At 36.5% G+C, this 20,601-nt stretch overlaps 1 protein-coding gene across 12 annotated transcripts in view; it reads right to left on the bottom strand.

Annotated features, from left to right (window-relative positions):
- The window catches only part of EYA1 (EYA transcriptional coactivator and phosphatase 1), a 419,064-nt gene that overhangs the window by 159,926 nt on the left and 238,537 nt on the right, over positions 1–20,601 (bottom strand). For 8 of the 12 annotated variants that reach the window (XM_077876586.1, XM_077876588.1, XM_077876591.1 and 5 more), the window contains 2 exons: positions 6,235–6,284; positions 4,569–4,696 (listed from right to left, as the gene is read on the bottom strand). The exons of 1 other annotated variant lie outside the window; for it this stretch is intronic. In XM_077876586.1, the coding sequence (XP_077732712.1) occupies positions 4,569–4,696; positions 6,235–6,284 (178 nt within the window). Of the gene's footprint in view, positions 1–4,568; positions 4,697–6,234; positions 6,285–11,425; positions 11,579–20,601 lie in introns of those variants that run through there. 3 more of the 12 variants (XM_077876593.1, XM_077876595.1, XM_077876594.1) reach the window with 3 other exon arrangements.

Below are 20,601 nucleotides of genomic sequence, written 5' to 3'. Positions count from 1 at the left end.
CATGTGCAGAATGTAAACAATAATAAAATTAGATTACCATGTTTCTATTGACAACAGAATATCTGACCACAAATATACAAATATAGCCTTTATAATGCAGCCTCAAACCATAATTTTATACACATTCACTCCAGTTTACATATTTCTTGTAAATAAGATTTCTTAAAAATACTCTAGTTGGATATAACTGTATTTTACTAAATTCACATTACAGTGAGAAAAACAAATTCAGATAATTTGTTAGTGTTCTAAGCTTTGTAGAAATGATAAAACTTTAAAATAGCTTCTGATAATATAAATTTGTAAAATTGAATTAACCTATCATCCTAAAAATATGCAATACAAAATTAAATAAATTTTAAAACGCAGAAAATTTAGCCACCTAATTCAAGATTGTATCTCTTATCATCTTGGAAATCTGATATACCAATTCAAAATTACTATTTGAATTACCATCAGAATTCCTGAAACTCTATTTGTAGTGGAAGATTCCAATTGCATCTGGTTTTATGTCACTTAAAGGAAAATTCATCTGCTTTAGGACAAGTTTAAGCTTCTTTTTGAGTTTGGATCTAAATTTACAACAGAGAAAACTCAGAGCTCTTGGCTCCACTTGCTCACACCTCCTTTCTGCCCATCCCCACTTCACATCTCCAGACAACCAAAAATAAACACTCACACTAGCAATATATGAACTGACCAATCTTACGCTGCCATAGACATAAGGCAACCAGCAAAAAACAAAGACGGAAAGAAGCACTGCTTTGCAAACAAGGCCTTAATGAGGTATGGAAATAAAAATCCTTTTACTGCAATGGCCCTGAGTCATTCCAAAGGAAGATTTCCCAGCTACTTCTCACACTTCCACAACACAGACATCAACACACACAGCCTCTACCAAGTAGAGGCTTGAACATAAATCCACACATTAGACATTCTCTCAGATTTGGTGCTTTTTAAAATGGATCTATGGGAGCATCACCAGCAAGAAGCTTAGGTCTTAAAAACTACGCTCTCATAATCTGTCTCTAATAGGAAATTTCTATTCCATCCTGTCTTGGAAGACTAACTGCCCCCTCGCCCCCACCGCAAAATAGGCAAAACAGTTAAAAGAAAGCCACAATGGGTGTTTTCATAACCATCCATTAGTCTCGTCCAAATCAAGCTTTAAGTGTTTAATAGTAACTAAAATATTTATTAATTCATTTGGAAACATATCACTTCCAACAGTGCTTTTTTCAGGGCAAGGCAAGCATTCATTCATGCTACTATTTTGTATTTTTACCTATCTATGCTTTCTATCTCAAAGATTTATAAACTGTGCGAAACCAACAGCTAACTACAATAACGATTCAGAGAGAGGTTGGAATAGAACATAAAAGACGAATAGTTGAAACTTTTGAAATATGAAACAAACAACTATTCTAACTGAAGAACATTTCATCTAGGAAATAAAAAAGCTCAGTATTGGAGGCTGTAGTTCAGTGTCTTTCTCTCTTTATCCCTTAGATGAACCATGAAAATAGGCACTAGCCTGTGAGTACAGAACCTACAAACATTGAGTCTTATGATAATTTGGCAGCAGACTTAAGAAGAAACTTAATATTCTCTGCCTCTCCGTTCCATTCCCTTCTTGTTTGTTCTTCAGATGAAGTTATGGTTTTTGATACAGGAGATTTTCATGTTTTCTTAGCCTCATTATAGGGACAAGTGGTGGCAGGAAGTAAAAACTGGCTCAGAGAGACAGACGACAACCTATGGAAACGCGGGGGAAGCCAACAACTGTGTAAACGAAATGGAAGTTTTGTTGGCCTCATTAAGGAGGCTGGTTTCAACTAAGCTGCAGTAGAGTCGCTTAAATATAAATCATGGCCTACAGAGCTAGAGATACCTGTTACGGAGTTAGGGGAGAGGACTGATATTTTAAATGCTCTCTTAAATTTACATGAATTTCTTGTTTTGCGTACTTCTAATTACTTGGTAAACAGTGCTGGTGTCGACATCAGTAAGATTTTCAAAGAAGTGCTAGGAAAATCTATAATGATTATATCTCAGGGAAGCTTGCCAGGCACTGGGAGTTCACTAATTTTAAGCTTCACTCCTCTAGTGGTGACGGAGGGCAATGAAATAGACGCATTACGGAACACGTAAGCAGCATGATGAATTGATTCGAAAACTTAATAATAACCCAGAACTTTCTGATGTAGTTTGCATCTAAACAGGCATGTAACGTGGATCATGAAGTGAGTTTGGATCCATATTTCCGAACTTTATACTAAAATAAAACTGGATACCCCCAGTGGGTTGACCAAAATTCCCTTTATTCTTTGGATACTTCATATTCGTATCTTCTAACTACCCTAACTACCATAACCCTTCCAAAGTATACCCAGGAATGATGCCCACAATAAAGTGAGATGAGTAACTGCACTTGCCTGAAATAAGTCTGAAAAATTCATTTCAAAGACCTATGATAATTTTTGGGGGGTAAGTAGTAATTTCTAAATATTTACCAGACTGGCTCAGCAGGTTCTACAATTATATAAAATATCGTATTATTTTGAATATTTTAGTTATGCTAAAATTGTATAAGATATATATGTTTGAATATGGACCAGATATCCAAGCCATTCAATGTAAACTGGTAGAAATCATCTAACCACTCCACATGCCCTTAAAAAACAAACCACACATTCACACAGTCTTCCTAGGGGGCAGTCCCCAACACATAGTCTGTTTCAGTATTATGTGGTTCTTATTTTGTAGGAGACGATTTGCCAGTGATGACAAAATTAAAATTTCATTTCTTTATACATAAATTATTTCATAAGTATTCCTACCAATATGCATTATGGTTCTAAGCAAAATATATGTTTAGTGCAAAAGGGATTTAACATGGTCTTCTTTAAGTTACTTTAAATGATTGCCTTATTTGGATTTCTCAGCAAGGAGAATGACCGAGAATGACCATTTAAAGGTTTGCACCCGTGGGCCCCCTCTGACACTCCTGTCAGCGGCTACCTGCATGATGACGCTGGCGTGAGGCCCACCAGCCTCAGAACCTACAGTGAGACTGCTCATGCCCAACCTACACGGGGCAGCAGCCATGCTTCCACCTGAAGCCAAATTGCAAAGAAGAGGAAAAAGGACTGCTTGATATTTTTATTTGCTCTATAAAATCTACTTAAATACCAGAATTGCCTTCCTAAAAATAATTCCAATTTCTTTTTGATCACCTACCAAAGCGGAGTTTCAGATGAGAGGCCACCTTATCCAGAGATTTTTATTTTATTTTTATTTTTTGCTAGATCAGCAAAGTTTCTTCTTTTGACAGTGACCATTTTTCATAAACACTGGTAATGAAGGTATTCACTCAAAAAGTAAAATAGGGACTATTTACACATTAAAAATAATCACTGTTGGTATAAAAATGAACATGTCTAATATCAGAAACTTACTCTATTTTTTGTATTATCAGAAATTTCATACCATTGCTAGCTTCAAAGGGCTTCACCAATACATACACATTGGAATATTGCACCAAACAATTATATGGCATTTAGTTTTGTTTATTTTTAAGAATTATGATAAAAATTCACCATGGTGATTGGGAAATGACGGTTAAGGGTTTTATGGATAGAATTCTAACATGGATAATTCATTGTACTTCTAGTGAAACTTATGCTCTAAGTTCATTAAGATCTGAAGCTTAGAAAGGAATAAGCACAAATATCCGTGAAGAAGTAATTTTTCAACAGGCTAAAGCAGAAACAAACACAACATGTAACATATCTTTGCATATGTTGAAGTTCTAAAATTATACACAGCACCTAAATAAATGCCCATAACAGCGACCAATACACACGGATAGCCTTACTTACATGTTTAGACTTAGAACTATACGGACTAAAATAGATATCTGCATAAAATTTACATATTCATATGTATTAATCATACAAAATAATCGTAACGGTACTATGTTTAACGTATACTATTTAATTTTTAAGAAAGTAAACCAATTTCATGTATCTTCCAAATAAGGTTGTACATTTGCAACCCAATTTTTTGTTTTTACTAATTGATATTTTAATGGTCATGGCCATAAGAACATCAGGCACACAATTTTATTGGTATTTAGAAACAATCCAACGTTACCTTTAAACAAATGTTGTTATATTTAGTAACAAAAGGGAAAGTACCATGAAGGAAATATTTCCAAATTCTCCTTGCTCATAGAGTAAATCAATGCAAATTGATACTGTGCTCTGGAGAATGATCAACAAGGAGCTAAAACACACTCCAAGGTTAGAAATGTTACGCACGTGTGCCTATAATATGTATATAAACATATATACCCATTTGTGCCAAATAAAACCAGGCTGTGAGACAATAATTTAGCACTGTGCAGCTCCTGAGGAGGAAAACTGATTCACAAGTCAAATTGTCTAAAGGGGAGCGAGTACGGTTGGTTTTTGGGTTTGACAACTGCAATTACAACCACCTCATAACAAAGCATGTACTGACGAAGAAACAAGGTGCAAAGTAAACAGGGGAAGGCAGCCACTCACCTTCGGTGCCATTGGGAGTCATGGAATTACTATTTCTATGAGAGTTATCGAGTTTGGGACCACTGGGGGACTCGCTACTACCACTCAGACGGCTATGCGGGCTGGTTAGATCCTGCATTTCCATAGACCTAAAGACAAGAAGCCTTCCGTGTGACAGATGTACCAAATTCATAACACTACTATTTAATGTGCTAACGACTTGACACCTTTGAAACACAGTCACACAAAAGTCCCATTGTATCTATTTTCTTAGAGTCCAAATAGTCCATCTTACATTTTAACTTCGGTCATGCTTTCATAACATGTGGTGTTCAAAGGTGTCGTTTGCTTTACCTACCCAACCAAACATTCACATGGCACTTTGAAAATCTTTTTTCTTACACAGCTTATCAAATCGCAATGAGACAACTGTATCTATTTTAATTTTCAAAGAAAAGAAAATGCAGTCATGTTTTTTATATTGAGAAAAAGAGAGGCATGATTTCTGTAAAAGGCAAATATGTAAACAGGTATAATAGGAAAAAAAAATCACTTTTCTATGGCATCTGTTTCATCTGATAAATTAGCACTAGGTACTCCCTTATAATTTACCACCCAATTGTAATTTAATGGGTCTCCAAACCAAATAAAACACTTGAAGCCTATAGTGCAGTGACAGGGAAAGAGATAGTCCTGATGCATGTGTTTACTCTGGCAAACTGCTTAATTGTTCCTCTGTTTCCCTTGAAACAAATGCAGCATTAAAACATTATGATGTCGGCTCACTTGTTTGCTTTGTGGATTACATACAGCGTGCCCAATTGAAAAGGGATAAGGCCAACATACAGGGAGTCCCTGCGAGCATTAGCACTTGGAATACCTCAGCTGTCACTTATTCAGAGAAATAACAATTCTACTTCAATGCTGCAATTTTGCATTTTTACCATACAAAAACATTTAAATACCACCCCCAACCTTTTTAGACTCGGTAGTTACTTATCTAGAAAATTATGGTACAGAGGCCACTCCTCTGGTTCATAGTTGCAGAACTATCCATTTATATTTAATATTCTATTAATAGAGAGGAGGGGGTTTATCTAAAGCAACTAAAAACACACCTAGATACTCTTCTGCTTTCTGGCAGCCAATTAAAAAAAAAAAATCTAAGGCCCATTCACATTACTTTAAACTTATGTGTTTAAAAAAAGAAGAAGAAGAAAAAAAGAAAAAAGGAGGGGGTATTAACATTCCACTGAAGTGAGGACTGTCCCTGTCCCTGCCCCCCCTCCCAACCAGGTCAATAAAAGCTAGTTATTTTAGAGATTGCACTTAAATAGTTTTTAAAATAGCTTAATATGAACCATGTCACTTCTAAATGAGTTTTTACTCTTCCAAATCTTCTAAATCCAGACTAGAAATGGCTTGCAATCCAACTTTTCTCTCCTAATTCACATTACACATTCACAGTTTACCTAACACCAGAAACTATAGCCCATAATCATTTTCAAACCCAGGCTCCTATTCCCTCTCTACATACTTAAAATGTTTTACAAGCGCGCACACACACAAATTGCTAAGTAATTTCCAACAGAGGCTGTTGCTATTAATAGAAATAATTAAGAAATACTAGACAAAAATAGATATGGGTCACAGAAAGGTAATCTCCAAAAATGTCAAATATCCTTACCTGCAACTTGAGGAAACAGCAACATCTGAACTGGTTTGAGATGTTTGCACCTGTGAGCAGGGGTAAGAAATTAGAAGCTGTTGTTACTCTGCTTCAGTGTCAGCTCTTAATTATACAGAGCACATGGCTGAGAACGACAATGCTCTCTTTTAACCAAAAGAGAAAAAGGAGGATACTGCAGCAGTGAAAGGCATATTGTCTTTAAGTTGAGGTCTCCACTGTTGTTTCCTCCAGCAGGTCTACCCTCCTCCTCCCCTTGTCAGGGGGGAAGGCAGCCAAATGACGGGATAGTGATTCATCACTGGCCTATGACAGCTGCAAACGGGATTACCCCTCCCCCAATCAACATGCAAAGCAGCCTTGCCCAGGCAGCTTGGAAAAGGTGCTTGGAAAAAAAAAAAAAAAATAGCTATTAGCAAAATGAGTGTGTTTCACAGCAGTTCAAGAATTAATCCTCCTGCATCCTCAGAAGATCTTTCATCCTGTGCTATCACCAGCTGAAACCGAGCTCCCGCCCACCCCTTTGCCTCCTGACAGTCTCTTATCCTTATCAGGATGGTTTTCGCCTAGATTTACTATTTGCCACTTCACGTCTACTGACACGGCTTCTGGGCAACTTTCGGGCAATGCTGGGCTGACTCAAAACGGCCAAGGCAAGTGTTCACACCCCAAAGCACAGCACTGAGGATGGGCTCAGTTACTCGTGCAAACGTACGACTCCGCGAGCGCTGCTCCCGCACTGCCTGGCTGAAAACAGAAGCAGCAGTTAGCTTTCCGTTCAGTTTTCTGCCGTTTAAACCAACCAGGACAACGGATGGCTCCAAAATCAAGTCAGTGTCCCAGTTAGCCAGCATTTGGGTGCCTTTTGTCTCCAGATGAATCAACCAGGTGAACGTGCGGGCTCTGCTAGTCCCTGTCCCTCCTCCAGAGGCAGCGCGAACTGCCAGCAGGTGAAAAGCCCAGGTGAGGGTGGGCTGCTGCCTTACAAGCTCGGGCTGACGCCTCCCAGCGAGGAGCATTCTGAAAAACGCTTAAAATGACTCAGAATTCCAAATCTTTGATGTGCATTTTCATTCAACCTGAACTGACATCAATTAGGGCTACAGAACAAAGATGAGAACCGAAGCATCTCAAATGGCATTAAAGTGATCCAACCAAATATCTGCTCTTGAGTCGTTATTTTTTAAATTCTGATTGATGAAAACTAAGAAATTCTACCTTTTTTGGTGAGAAGAGCACATTGTTACAGTCTGAATGTCTTGGTGTAAGGTTATGTGAAATTTCTAGGTAGGGGTTTCTAGAATATGTGCAGGACGGAAAATAATTAAGAGACGCATTAAGTATTAAGTGAAAATTAATTTTAATGCCTGCAGATATGTCACTTTGTGATAGCAGGGGTCCGCAATTTTTGCCAAAAGTAATGTTCTCACACAAGATTAAATGTTTTCCTTGAGAAACTGCAGCAATCTACCTCAAGGATAAATTTCTTTTTTTTCTTTTTTTCTGCTTTTATACACCTGGAATAAATTATAGGTGAGAACTAACTTAGTTTTAAGAACTCTCTTGGCCCAATTATGGGAAAGAGTATGTAAAACACACTTTCTGTTAAATGTTAAAATACATTCCTAGTTTAACATTGGCTAGATAGTATAATCTTGGAAATATAAGTTTAGTTTCATTGTATACTTTGCAAGTTTGATTTTGTGGCTTAACGTATCATTAATTAAATTTCAAAGTCAAACTTAAGAATGAACTTCAAAATAAGTCAAACTTAAACTTAAAAATAAGCTATTCTAACACGTTTTCTCACTGAAAAAAAATGCATTTGCACAACAGCATTTTTTTTTTTAAATGCTGGCCTGACTCAGTCTCTACTGTACTTTCATACACTACAATTTTTGAAAGCCCATATCCATGATCTTCATTTCATTAAGTATACTTCAGATATATTCTTTTGTGTCTCAAGGATTATTTAAACCATGTGTTGTGTGTTACTGTATTTAAAAATGACTCTTTAATCAAAATAACTTTAAAACAACTAATCCTCACTTAGGCTGGTCAGCTGAATCCACATCGTGGTCCAGGAAAAATAAATCTACTCTCAAGAATGCGAATGCAGACAACAATTAGACACAGATGTGAGCAAAATTAGTTACAGTTTACAAAATGCTACACTTCACATGCTTTTAGTTTTTTATGTGTAGTACAAGATTACAGTCCAGTAAGGAAACATACTCCTAATAATGACTTATCTGAAAAGAACACCTATTTCTGATTGGTGTTGATTTTTTCTTATGTTTGGCAATATCTCTGGAAGTTTTTGTGTTTTAAAGGTCTGAGAGCATAAGGTGTTTCAAAAATCATTAACTAGGCCCATTCCCATTCAAAAAGAAAAAAAAAATTATCTCATGGTTTTCAGAAAAATGCTGTTAGGTGTTCAGTAAGCTTACATTTTCTGCTTTCCATCCATAAACTTAACATGTTTCTTGTCTTCTTCTAATCTGGTATCTTTAATTCAAATGTTCTAGGAGTTTGAAAATATTTCCCATAACATTACAAATAGTCATCTTCTATTACAACGAAGTCACTTCACTTTAATGCTTTTTCAAATTCTTTGTACAGAAAACCCACAGCAGCATACTGAGAGTTGAAAAAAAAAAAAAAAAACAAAGAGAAAAAAAGATAGAACTTCGTAGAATTTAAATTCAAGAATTCTGAACTAGTAACTTTGACTTCTGATTAGTTAATGAGGTCTTTTAAGTTTGCCTTTTTTCTAATTAAATTTATAATTCTTCACAGATGTAACTTTTGTTGATGTTCAATTTGTCTCTCTCATTTTGTTAAACCTCACATAGTACTTCGCCAATCCATTGAATAGCCACATTAAATCTGTTAATACCATGCTCTTCAACCCCAGAAATTATTTCCAGAAGGCAAACTTGCTTTGAGAGATCATCAAACAAGACTTAAGGTACACATTTTATCACATTTTCCCTACCACAGAGCTCAGGATGCAGAGCAAAATTCATGACTTTTGCACTGTTTATTATACTTTGCTAAATTACAAATCAAAAGCATCTGACAGCAGATCATGTATGAAGCCAAAAAGTTAATAATGTTCTGTGAAAAGTAAACTGTAAATGGAAAAGGATTCTAAATCTCAGCAGCACAGAGCAAATAAAATGTAGGTACTTGTCTAAATTATGGGTTTTCCATAGGCTTTTTTGCTTGCTAGAAGCAATTTTTATAAAATGACTATAATTTAAAACTTTTTTTCTCCAAACTAAAAAGAAATTTTCAAAGTGAAAGTACTGAACTTATCTAAATAAATAGAGTTGGCAGGCAAGCTGGTTTTGCCCAACCACAGATCAACCTGAGTACTCCCAAATTTGAAAGACAATGGCAATTTTCTAATCAGAATGTATTCTATAAGAATGAGCCTTAGGCATAAATCTGCTTTTTAATCAGAATATATTCTTGCTAAAATTTTCCTCGATCAATATTTCTAACTATGGTGTCAGTGCTGTAATAAAAACCTGAACCTAAAATCGAAATGAACTTCTAGGAAGAGGCAGATGTCTTTTCAATGTTAACACTTATTTGCTCTTTTATCAGAGACTATAAAATGAATGCTCCAACACTATTACTGATTTTAATGTAACATGCTGTATCTCGAACTTCCTCGTTTGAAGAAAGTGACAAAAATCGAGTGCCCCGTGAAAACAAAAACAAGCATTTAAACGACACTGGTGCCACTAGTTTTAAAAGATTGTTTTCAAAATGAGCATTCATCGAAAATGTTGAATGAAATACCTTTGCTATCTGATTAAATGGGAGAAGGAATTTTATTCTCGCTGCAAGTCTTTTTCCTCTTTCTTGTGTATTCTAAAATATGAATTTTCGCATTCAACTGGAAATCTTCTTTTGAGAAAATCATTTATCATGTCTACGAAACTCACATAGCAGTTGACTTCCTTCTGGCAATCTAAAACTGAACAGTGGCTCAATTAGGCTTCTCTGTCTGTCACCGCGAAGAATTTTCAGAATTGAAAACCCAGGGCTGTTTGCTCACTTACTGAACACTCTGGGCCTTAGGAGAACTCAAGCAGCAAGAAAGTCAAATATCAAATATTTGATAATGCAGAAAAGCATGACTATTTATGTATGCATGTCCTCAAACCTCCAGACGGTGGGTGAAAAAACTCACAGAAGCCTAAAATAGAAGCTACTCAGAAAGACACATTAAAAAAAAAAAAAAAAAAAAAAAAACAATCCTAACCCTATAAAACTACACTTTGTGCTTAACTGCTGACTTTTTGTACCCCCTTGTCATTTAAAGAAATGCAACATCAAAACACTTGTCTAAATTCAATGACAGGTCTGAATTTATTGAATTCTTGCAAAAGCTACTTAAACGTGTTCAAAAACTTCTCCCAAGAAATAGAAGCCCATGAGTCATTAGCAATATACTGATTTGGAATGACAAATAACTTTAAATGGCAATTTCAAAAGTTTAAGAATCCCGTTTTACATTTCAAGGTCCATTCAAGTCCTGGAAAGCGTCAATAAGTGAAAACTATATTAATTTAGCGAACGTTTGTTATTTCGCCTATTTGAAGAGGAGCCCGTTATGATACAACGCTTGGGGAAATCTGTTTATTGAAGCCAAAGGATTTCCTTCCCTAAAAAGTGGCATCAATCGATGTCTGCTATCTGTTTGTCCTCTCATAATGGTAATCCCTTCCTCGTTTTCTCATATCAAGCTGAGGTGTGGGTGCAAAGTTGTGTGCGTTGGAGAGATTACACACACGCACTTACCGCTTTCCTCCCTATCCCACAGTAGTATGTGAGGTTCGTGCAGCAAATCAGGAGAGAGGTGAAGTAACCTCCCTACAAGAATGCAGCCGCGTGTCCCGGTCCCACCGCTCACAGGCAACAGGGATCGACAGTTAATTTGTAATTATCTCTTAAGGATGCTAATCGCTCAGACGATCTGGGGGGTTAGGAATCCTCCTTTTAGGATGGAGCCCCTGTGGCTGCCGGAGCCCTCAGGTACAAAGTGTCAGGCTCTTGCTTTTATTTTGCAGCAAATCAAAACACCCCCCGACCGCGCTCCTGCTCTCTGGGGTCTCGCCCACGGGACCGCGGGGGTCAGTCGCTGGGGCTTCCCGAAGGGTCGGCGTGTACTTACAGCGCTTACGGCCGCCGCATCCACCGGCTTACGGCGCCCCTTGGAACGTTCTGGTCTAGCAGAGCTCCATTCCCGACGCGGCTCGGCTCCGGGTTAAGGACGCGCGAGCTGTCGGCAGCGGCCGGCGGAGCGCGGCGCAGCTGCGAGCGGGGCGCCCCGGGAGGGGGAGGCCGGGCCGCGGGCCCAGGCGCCCGGCCGCTGCTGCTCGCTCGGGCTGCCGAGCCACTGAGCGCACACGCTGCCCCCCGCGCCGTCCCCGCCGCGCCCGCCGCCCACAGGAAGGCTCAGAGTCGGAAGTGGCTCTGCACAGTTGCTCCCTCGCCCCAAGCTCGGAGCCATCGGCTCCCACCGTCCTGTTGGGTAACCTCTCCGCGCCCCGCGCTCTTTCCCCACCGAACAGCAGCCGCAGATAGCATCTGAGAACCCTAGACAAAGGCCCGGCGCAATCTCATCCCTCGGTTTGTTTGCGCAGCCTTGTAGGTCTGCCCGTGGAGCCTCGGGGCTTTTCTTGTTTTTGCAACGCAGACCACAGCTATTCTCTTGTTCTAACCTTATTGGTTTGAATGCAACAATTGAAAGGAGCCCTGCTCCGTCTGACTCAACCTTGCTGCTTAAAAAAAATTTATTATGTAAATGAACGCGCCCCATGCTATCTGGATAAACAGCTGTGTGAGAAGAGGTTCTCTGAGACACTGTCAACACACATCTCCTGCTACAGCAGCTACCAATTACGAGCTTTGGGGAGTAGTTACACGTTATCTTTTATACTTTTCCAAAAGTTTTTTTTTTTTTTTCAGGCCCTGAAACTTGGGGAATCAATACTTTTCAAGAAAAAAAATTTTTTTTTTTTTTTCCAAATGCACCAACTTACAGGTCTGGGAAAAATTTTAAAAAGAGAGAGAGAGAGAGAGAATGGCCATTTATTTATTAAGTAGGAAAAAGGAGAAAAGAAGCAACCGTGTAAACTGTTATCAGTTTAACAATGAATGCCTGAATGATGATTCTGCAGTGATTTCTAGAATGGCTAGTTTTACAGGAACAGTTGTGTGTGTGTGTTTTTTTTTTTTTTTTTTTGGATTTGAACCAGATAGTATTTCAGTGTTAACATCTTAAAGTCATTTTGGGGAAAAGATTTATTTTATCTAGAACATACACTTTGTTCTTTTTAAAAATGCTAACTAAATTCACAGTCTATGCATGATAATCCATAACACTTATCTGGAGAGTTGACCTATTCACATTATCACTAAATTACAGCTTCAGTTTAAAATATTTACTTACTATCACGTTTAAGGCAAATAAATGACTTCGGTTGTTAGATTGATGACAACCGTTATATTGATTTCGAATATTTAAAGAAGGCATCATTGATGTGCCCGTTATGTTTTAATTTGCCAGTCCACACCAAAGTTCAAATGCAAATGTTTATTTTGATACTACTCACTTATCATAACCAATCTTGTTCTCCAAAGTAAAATCTTTATACCCATTGGATTTTCTTTAAAACTGTTTTGCCATTAACGATAATACTATTCTACGTATTTGGTCGTTTTATTAATGATAAAAAGCATCTCTCTCTCTTTTTTAAGGCTCTTGCTTTCATATGAAAAAACATTTTTAAAATCACAGTAAATTCTTAAATGAGTTTATGATACATTTCCAGATCACCAATTAATAAAACAGATACACACAATCTTACCTTTTCTTTGCTAATTTGTAAATGAATGCACCATTCCCATGCAACCAAAACAAAAAGCTTCTAATGAACAAAATTCAGTATGGGCTTTCTCCCCCTCTCCCCCCTGAAAGGATGCCAATCTAAATTCCTCAGAAAAGAACGCATTGTCAAACCTAAGAGTCAGCTTAAACTGCAAACTCACCTAGGATTTCATTTTGTATGGTACCGGCAAGGAATCATGGGCTAGTCATCTGCCATATTTGGGAGGCTAGGTCAAAAATCAGTTGATTGCTATTGGATCTGTTCATATATGCAGCAGAAATAGAATTACATTACCACCTACAGCACTTTCTAAAACCAGAAGTATCAGTTATTCAATATACTAAAGTATATATGCGGAAAATAAAATACAGCACATAATGGAGGTTTCTAGTGCTGTGAAATAAAATGTGATGTTACATTGATTCAATCTATGGTATCAAGCACCCACATAGTAACTGCTTTTGCTATCATATTTATTCCTAAGGTCCATAAAATAAAAATCTGAGGTGCTGGTTGGAGAATTCAACCCTGTTTGAAACTCTACATTAAGCTATTATACTCATGCTTCCCACAGTTTAAAACTTATTTTAGATGTGAAAGGATAAAATATTAGTTTTCTGACCCACGAGAGATTATTTTTGCATATCCAGAGACACAAACTATACGAAGTCAAAACAGCAGGATATCATGTAAAGTATCTGACTTTTATATATAAATAACTTGCATATATTATAATCAAATTTATCATATTACAGTAGTTTTTATATTGAAATTCAATTATTTTTATTTATATAACCAAACAAGATACCATTAAAGAAATGATGCATGTAATAATGAGGAAAATTATGAAAAGCATGATGAAGGTAATATGACCACTAATATGACACAGGTCATGCTTCATAATTATGTAACAAAGAGCTTAGTCATTGGCTAAAAGAAATGTCCATGTGCATATGTGCCAATTTTAAATGGTTTCCTTTTCCTAAAGCAAAATTAGATGGATTAAAAACAATCACATGCTTATCCATAAATTTTATCTGGATACTACTCCTGAATATCAAGTATGCAATAATTACCATACAACTTACACCAAAAATAAGTTATTCTCCAATAAATAGCCAATATGTAAGTCATTACTAATGAGATCCAGTTTGTAGCGTACTGTTAACTTCCTATTTCTAAATTTTCACTAACTACAATTACATAACCTATCCATATCTGTTAAGGACGAAAATGGCCCCTAAATAAAGCCATACACATCACACCAGCAGTTAGAAACATTTGCCGAAAATTTGCCATTTGTAAAGACAGGTAATAGTAGAAAGCATTACCTTCTGATATTTCCTGAAGAAATTTCAACACATAAACATATGAATAGGAGCAAAGAAATTTCGAGTATGCCTTTTCCCCACTAAAGCAAAAAATAAATATATGATTGTATCTGGAAAAGGAAAACATGAAATAGGCAATGGTAACAAAGTGTTTGAATACCCTCAGAGAGACAATATCTTTCATATACTGCATCTCCAAATAGGTTTTATCTTATAGAACAAGCCGTTGCTTAGACACGTGCCTAGTTTTAAAGAAGTCTGCAATTTTGAGAGAAGTTGTTAGTGCTTTCTAATTAACAGAATTTTAAATAAAAGCATAAGTACAAAAATAAACAAATGTCCCTAATTTAAAAAAAAAAAAAGACTAGGGCGGATATAAGAAATTCCTCAGAACAATCAAAAAAGTAACTGAACTTTTCTAAAACTATGAGTAAACAGTTGATTAACCAAATAAAATATAATGAACGCAGAAAACAAATGCTCACAGGCAAGTATTTCTCTCCTTTCTCCCTTCCAGTAACAGTAATAAAGATCATGAGTAATTAGGAAGTTTTCAATGAAAATGTACTCAGAAGTTATTTTTCTTCTACTTGTGTTTACCTTTTAATAATTTTATTACCTGGTCGGCATCAACCATCTCTTACCTCTGTTTCTACCATTCTTAGCAGATTATTGCTCAAGAATAATAGTATGGTCAGTTGCAAAACCATAATTAGCATTTAAAGGCCAATGCATTCTCTTCAAAAGCAAAATCCTAGTTATTATTTCTTCCACACTAATAAAATCAATAAATATCTGATCAATAAAATCAACATTTTTTTGATTCAGACTGTTCAAAGTGGAATGGCAAATAGGGTATTCCAAAATACTGTACTTCTGGTCCCTCTGCTTCCAAATAACTCTCTCTTTTCTCGTGTTCATGCCATGGCATTACATTCCTGGCTTTTTTATGGAACCGTTGGAACAGTGGACGGCTGACGTTAAGATTCTTGCTGGCATTTGGAGTGGTCACTTCTATGACCTCCTCTTTCCCCACTGGCACGAGACCTACAATGAGGGCCCTGCTCCCAGTAGCCTTCTGCTGAAACACAACCAAGTAAAACATCCTCTATTTATTTTAAGAATGATACTAAATCTGCCAAACTGAATGTCTACCAGTATTTTGCTAAATGTTTTCCATTCAAACTCTAACATGAATAGCTTTTAACAGTAAATTTAAGGAGGCAATTACTAACTATTCACTGTACCATGGAAAATTATTTTAATAAATATTGTAGTCTTTATACCAACACAATTTGGAAATATAATCTATTTCCTGGCCCTCTAATAAGCACATTGGTTATTACATAAGCATAATAACATTTATTTATGTAGGGTGGGAAACTTATCATACGTAGTAATGACTGCCTATAGGATGTTTTTTTTGAAAATAATTATTCTAATAGAAAACTTGAGGAGCACTTATTGAAACAAATAATGATAACAAGGGCAATGGTGGATTTTTAAGGAAAGGGAATGGGATGATAGAGGTAAAAGATCTAGAAAAATATGACATACCAGATTTTCTATTTTAAAAGCAACTTATTTTCAAAAATGGCAAACAGAGTTACTTTTTCTCCCTTCTGCCAAAAATATGTAAATAATTGTCTTGGAAGCATATGCTTAATCTCAGCAATAGCTCTTTTGCTTTCTCACACTTTCAAATGGATTTCTGTTGACATGAAGTAACCCAGAAAACCCAGATTTGTCTCCTCTTCAAACTTTTTTTTCTCAAAGCCATGGGCAAAACCAATCTTGTCAGCACCTCCCAATACTTGTAAGAGGATCTGGAAATTTGTTTTGTGTTTTCCAGGTTTCATGACAGCTGAGTTCACAGTTTTTAAATTCTTCAGAAATGTTGACTATCTCATGGAGCAGGGGAGGAAATTAATATTTACTGAGTGCTTATGCATGGCAGGCACCGTGCTAGGCGTTTTATATACATTCTTCATTTATTTTAACAAATAACATGACAATTTATCTGTATGAATCCTGTGTTTTAAAAATATGCCCTCTCCGCCCTAACTATTTGTTCTAGAATCTGCCTCATTTTTCTGATACCATCAAAGTTACCACTAAACAGTAGATGGAGCACTGGGACATCAATGTGTCCTGGGCTGTCTCATCATTTTGGAGCAAGGGGACACCCAATAAAGTTAATAAATCCGGAAAGGTGTGCGACATGTTGAAATGATATATATTGAAATGGTATATTCAATATAGAATAGACACAATGACTATACAATATGTGACTACTCACAAATGTATATTGTAAGTTAGTGTGCAAGTTCAAAAATAAAAATACATTATATGACCCAGAGGGAAGAAATGTAATGAATCCTTAAACCTGAAATGATCAAATCAGGGATATATTCTTTTTCTCATTATTAATCAAAAAAAGGTGAATTACGTTTCTAAAATAGGGAATATAAATATTCCCAACATTTTCTTCATAATACAAAGGAGACACTAAGGGTCTGAGTGTAGCACAAGCAAATTATATGGACAACTTGTTTTACAGTTCTATCCATTTCTTCCCTTTTGTATTCCTAATTTCAGTTTTCCAGTGTGATATGCTTTGATCTTAATAGCTATTACATCATAAACACTTGATTTGTTCATGAGGAAATAATTACATTCAAAATGTACTCCAAGTGTCCTGATGCATTTGGAGGTAGAGTTTAAGCATCCAGAATCAAGAAGCTCTATTATTATTACAAAGGAATTGCCAGGAAGGAGAAAAATAAAAAACCAAAACTTAATAACCTAGAGATTTTTTTTTCTTCCTTCAAACAGCATTAACTTTTTCCCCCTCCAGTCTCCCAAATCGGAAAAAAGAGTAACCTCTAAAGCTGTTTTAGACAGAAGGTCAGAATTCAAAGGATCGGTAACCTAATCCACAGTGTGCTGCAATCACATTGCTATTGGAAACACAACCAGAAGCACCATTATTCTAGATGTTTTTATTAAGCAATGTCAATAGGTATACAACCTGAAGGTTTCTGTCTACTGTAAAGATTCGGACTTGCAGGCGATCAAGTTGCCTTGGGTCCTTGAATTTTACTTTAGCATGCTGTAGAGCAAGGAAAAAAATAGACTCTGCATTATATACTAAGGATACAATAGCTCCACTTTGTTCAAATACTGAAAGAGGGTACCTTTTTAGGACCGACCTGGAAATAAAGATGACAGTTTTCTAGTCTTTAGGTGTTCACAAGTAATAAAAATTCTTATTTTAGATGGTTTAATATTTGGAGTATTATACTGATTTTTAAAAATTTGCAATTTGTATGCTTTCAAAAAATAGAAGTCTTCTTTCAAGGTTCCTGTTTTAACACCATTAATGAATGACTGTTTTACCTGAATTGCAGAGTAAAACAAAGTCAGGGATCTTGGTTTTTCTGAACTAGTGTATTTTACATGTGTATGGTTCTTAAAAACAATGGCCTGGTTGATAGGGACTTATAGACTGGTGGCTCGTTTTTTTTTTTTTAATCAATACTAGGAAAAACAAATAGTTTACCAAGAGGTCAGAGAGCCAGTAGGGGAGACCTCTACTGAACAGTTATCATTGACAAGCCCTGCTGAAAGATCCGCAAAACTCCCATTAGCTCTGGCCTCCTGGGAGAGCTGTTCACTTTCCTTCCTGCCCTTGCCTGAGAGGACAGATCTTCCTCACCAGCAGAGAGTGGATGAGAGGGGTAAGAGGAGGTAAAGGAGGGAGAGAACAAAAACAAAGCAGAAAACGAGAAGTTATTCAAGACAATGATCAGAAAACTAGTTCATGGATCTCAGCTGTTCTTAAAGAATGAATGTCTATGACTTAGAAATTCTAAAGGAAAAAGATCATGCTTTTAGATATGCAGATTTTAATATGTTTTAAATTTACCTTTACTAGTATCTATGTCTCTTTGGGGAGGCATTGCATTTGATAAATATAAAAATGAAAAAAATATAAAAGAACTAACTCACCGCAAATAAATTCATTCATGACTAATAACCAAAGACTATTTGGAAGGAAGGTCCACTAAGCTCTCTATTTACAATTTCCCCAAATCATGTTGTTTCCCAACCAATGAATGGCCTATTTTGAAAAAAGATTTTTGAATGAGATATTTCACATTAAGACATTTCTGAAGCTTTATATGCCACATCTTTCTGTACTTTTGTAGGTTTTTTTTTAAAGGATTTTATTTATTTATTCATGAGAGACACACAGAGAGAGGCAGAGACATAGGCAGAGGGAGAAGCAGACTCCCTGCAGGGAGCCTGATGTGGGACTTGATCCCAAGACCCCAGGATCACGACCTGAGCCAAAGGCAGATGTTCAACTACTGAGCCACCCAGGCGCCCCCTTTCTGTACTTGTGGATTTTGTGTCTATCATTGATCAAAATTTAAATGCTGCCCTTTCCTTTAAATTTGTAGAACTACCAAAATGTACCAATAGTCACTAGAAAAAAAAAAAAAAAAAAAAAGCACTAGAGATCCAAGTTCTAATTCCAGATTTAGCATAGGTTTTCTCTGTGCCCTTTATTATCACAATACTTAGACTCTCAATTTATAACCTGTAAACAGGCTACCTATAAAATGGATGCAAGAAGGTTACACATCTTACCAAAATGGCATGGGGATAAAAATGTTTGCTGTAGGGGCACCTGAGTGGCTCAGTGGGTTGTGTCTGCCTTTGGCTTAGGTCATGATCTTGGGGTCCTGGGATGGAGTACCACATCTGGCTCCCTGCTCAGTGGGGAGCCTGCTTTTCCCTCTCTCTCTCTCTGCCCCTCTCCCTACCTCATGCACTCATCCCCCACAAATAAATAACAAAATCTTAAAAAAAATATTTACTGCAAGGGTAAAACTCTCATAGATAGTAAACTAGCAATAGAAAACTGAATTTCAATGATTTCCCTGAATTTCTTTTGCTTCTGTGTTTTTATTTTCCCTACACATTGTTACGTTTGCCCTGTATTGGAAACTCTAAAGTGGACTGGCTAGGGACATTATTGTCATAGAGGAGTTAATCTCATTCTCATGTTCAAAACATATTTAAATCACTTTATAGAACAAATTGAGTCATTGAAACTGCGCCAGGAATTTGCCATCCAGACAATAGGAAATAACCAAATTCTAAGGAGATGAAGAAATGAGAAGAGACCTGAAGTCACTGTATCTACATGGACTATGTTTTTGAGTGGGACAAGAAAATGAAATAAAGAGTTAAGTTCCACTGAAAAAGAAGTGATCATCGACATGTTTAGTTTTACCTATCATATTCCTCACAAAGTGCTCTTTACTGCAAAGCAGTCCATATTTCCCTTTTGAATTCTTAATGGGAAAATTCAGGAAAATTAATTTTAAAAAATGTAAAGGGATACATAAGCGTTTTCTTTAAAGAAACCCTACATCTTCACCTTTCAGAAATACAGCCACAATATTGTCATTTTCAAATTCTGCTGCTTGTAGGTTATTCAGAAATTTAACTAACCAAGCTAGTTAGTGGGTCTGTCAGCCAATCAGTCACTCAACAGGTATTTACCATGCATCTGGTATGTGCTGAGTACTGTGGCAAGTAGGGGACAAAGCAGTAAATGAATAAATTCCCACTTATCATGTGTGCATAAAAGTGTATAATAAATTAAAATATGGCCAACTGACATAAACATTTATTTTTGCTTTTTTTCTACAAACCCCACTAAAGCAATAGTAAGCGGATTTTTTAAATAAAGCATAAATACCAAAGAACAAAGAAGGCAGCTAATAAGAAAATGATAAAAAAAAATTAGAGGCAAAAAACCAGACAGACCATTAGTATCTGGCTTAGCGAATCTGAGAACGCTGAATCAAAAGCTGGCAGTGAGGAAAGCTGAAAAGATACCTAATTTACGCCACCAAAGCCCCAAACATTTCAGGAATTGGAGGTACCAAGTACTTTTGGAAGTAGGAATAAAAAAAAAATACAAAAAAAAGAAGGGTACAAATCAGTTTAAGAAGCAGTTAGATTCACTCTTAGATGCCACTCCACATAGTCAGTAAAATAAATACACTTGGACTAAAGGAGAAGCTCTGGAATGTGTTCTGGAAGGG

This window comes from Canis aureus, chromosome 28 (genome assembly GCF_053574225.1).
Source record: "Canis aureus isolate CA01 chromosome 28, VMU_Caureus_v.1.0, whole genome shotgun sequence".
Taxonomy (NCBI): domain Eukaryota; kingdom Metazoa; phylum Chordata; class Mammalia; order Carnivora; family Canidae; genus Canis; species Canis aureus.
Note: the sequence above shows the minus strand (reverse complement) of the source record. Positions and strands in the feature narration are given on the sequence as shown.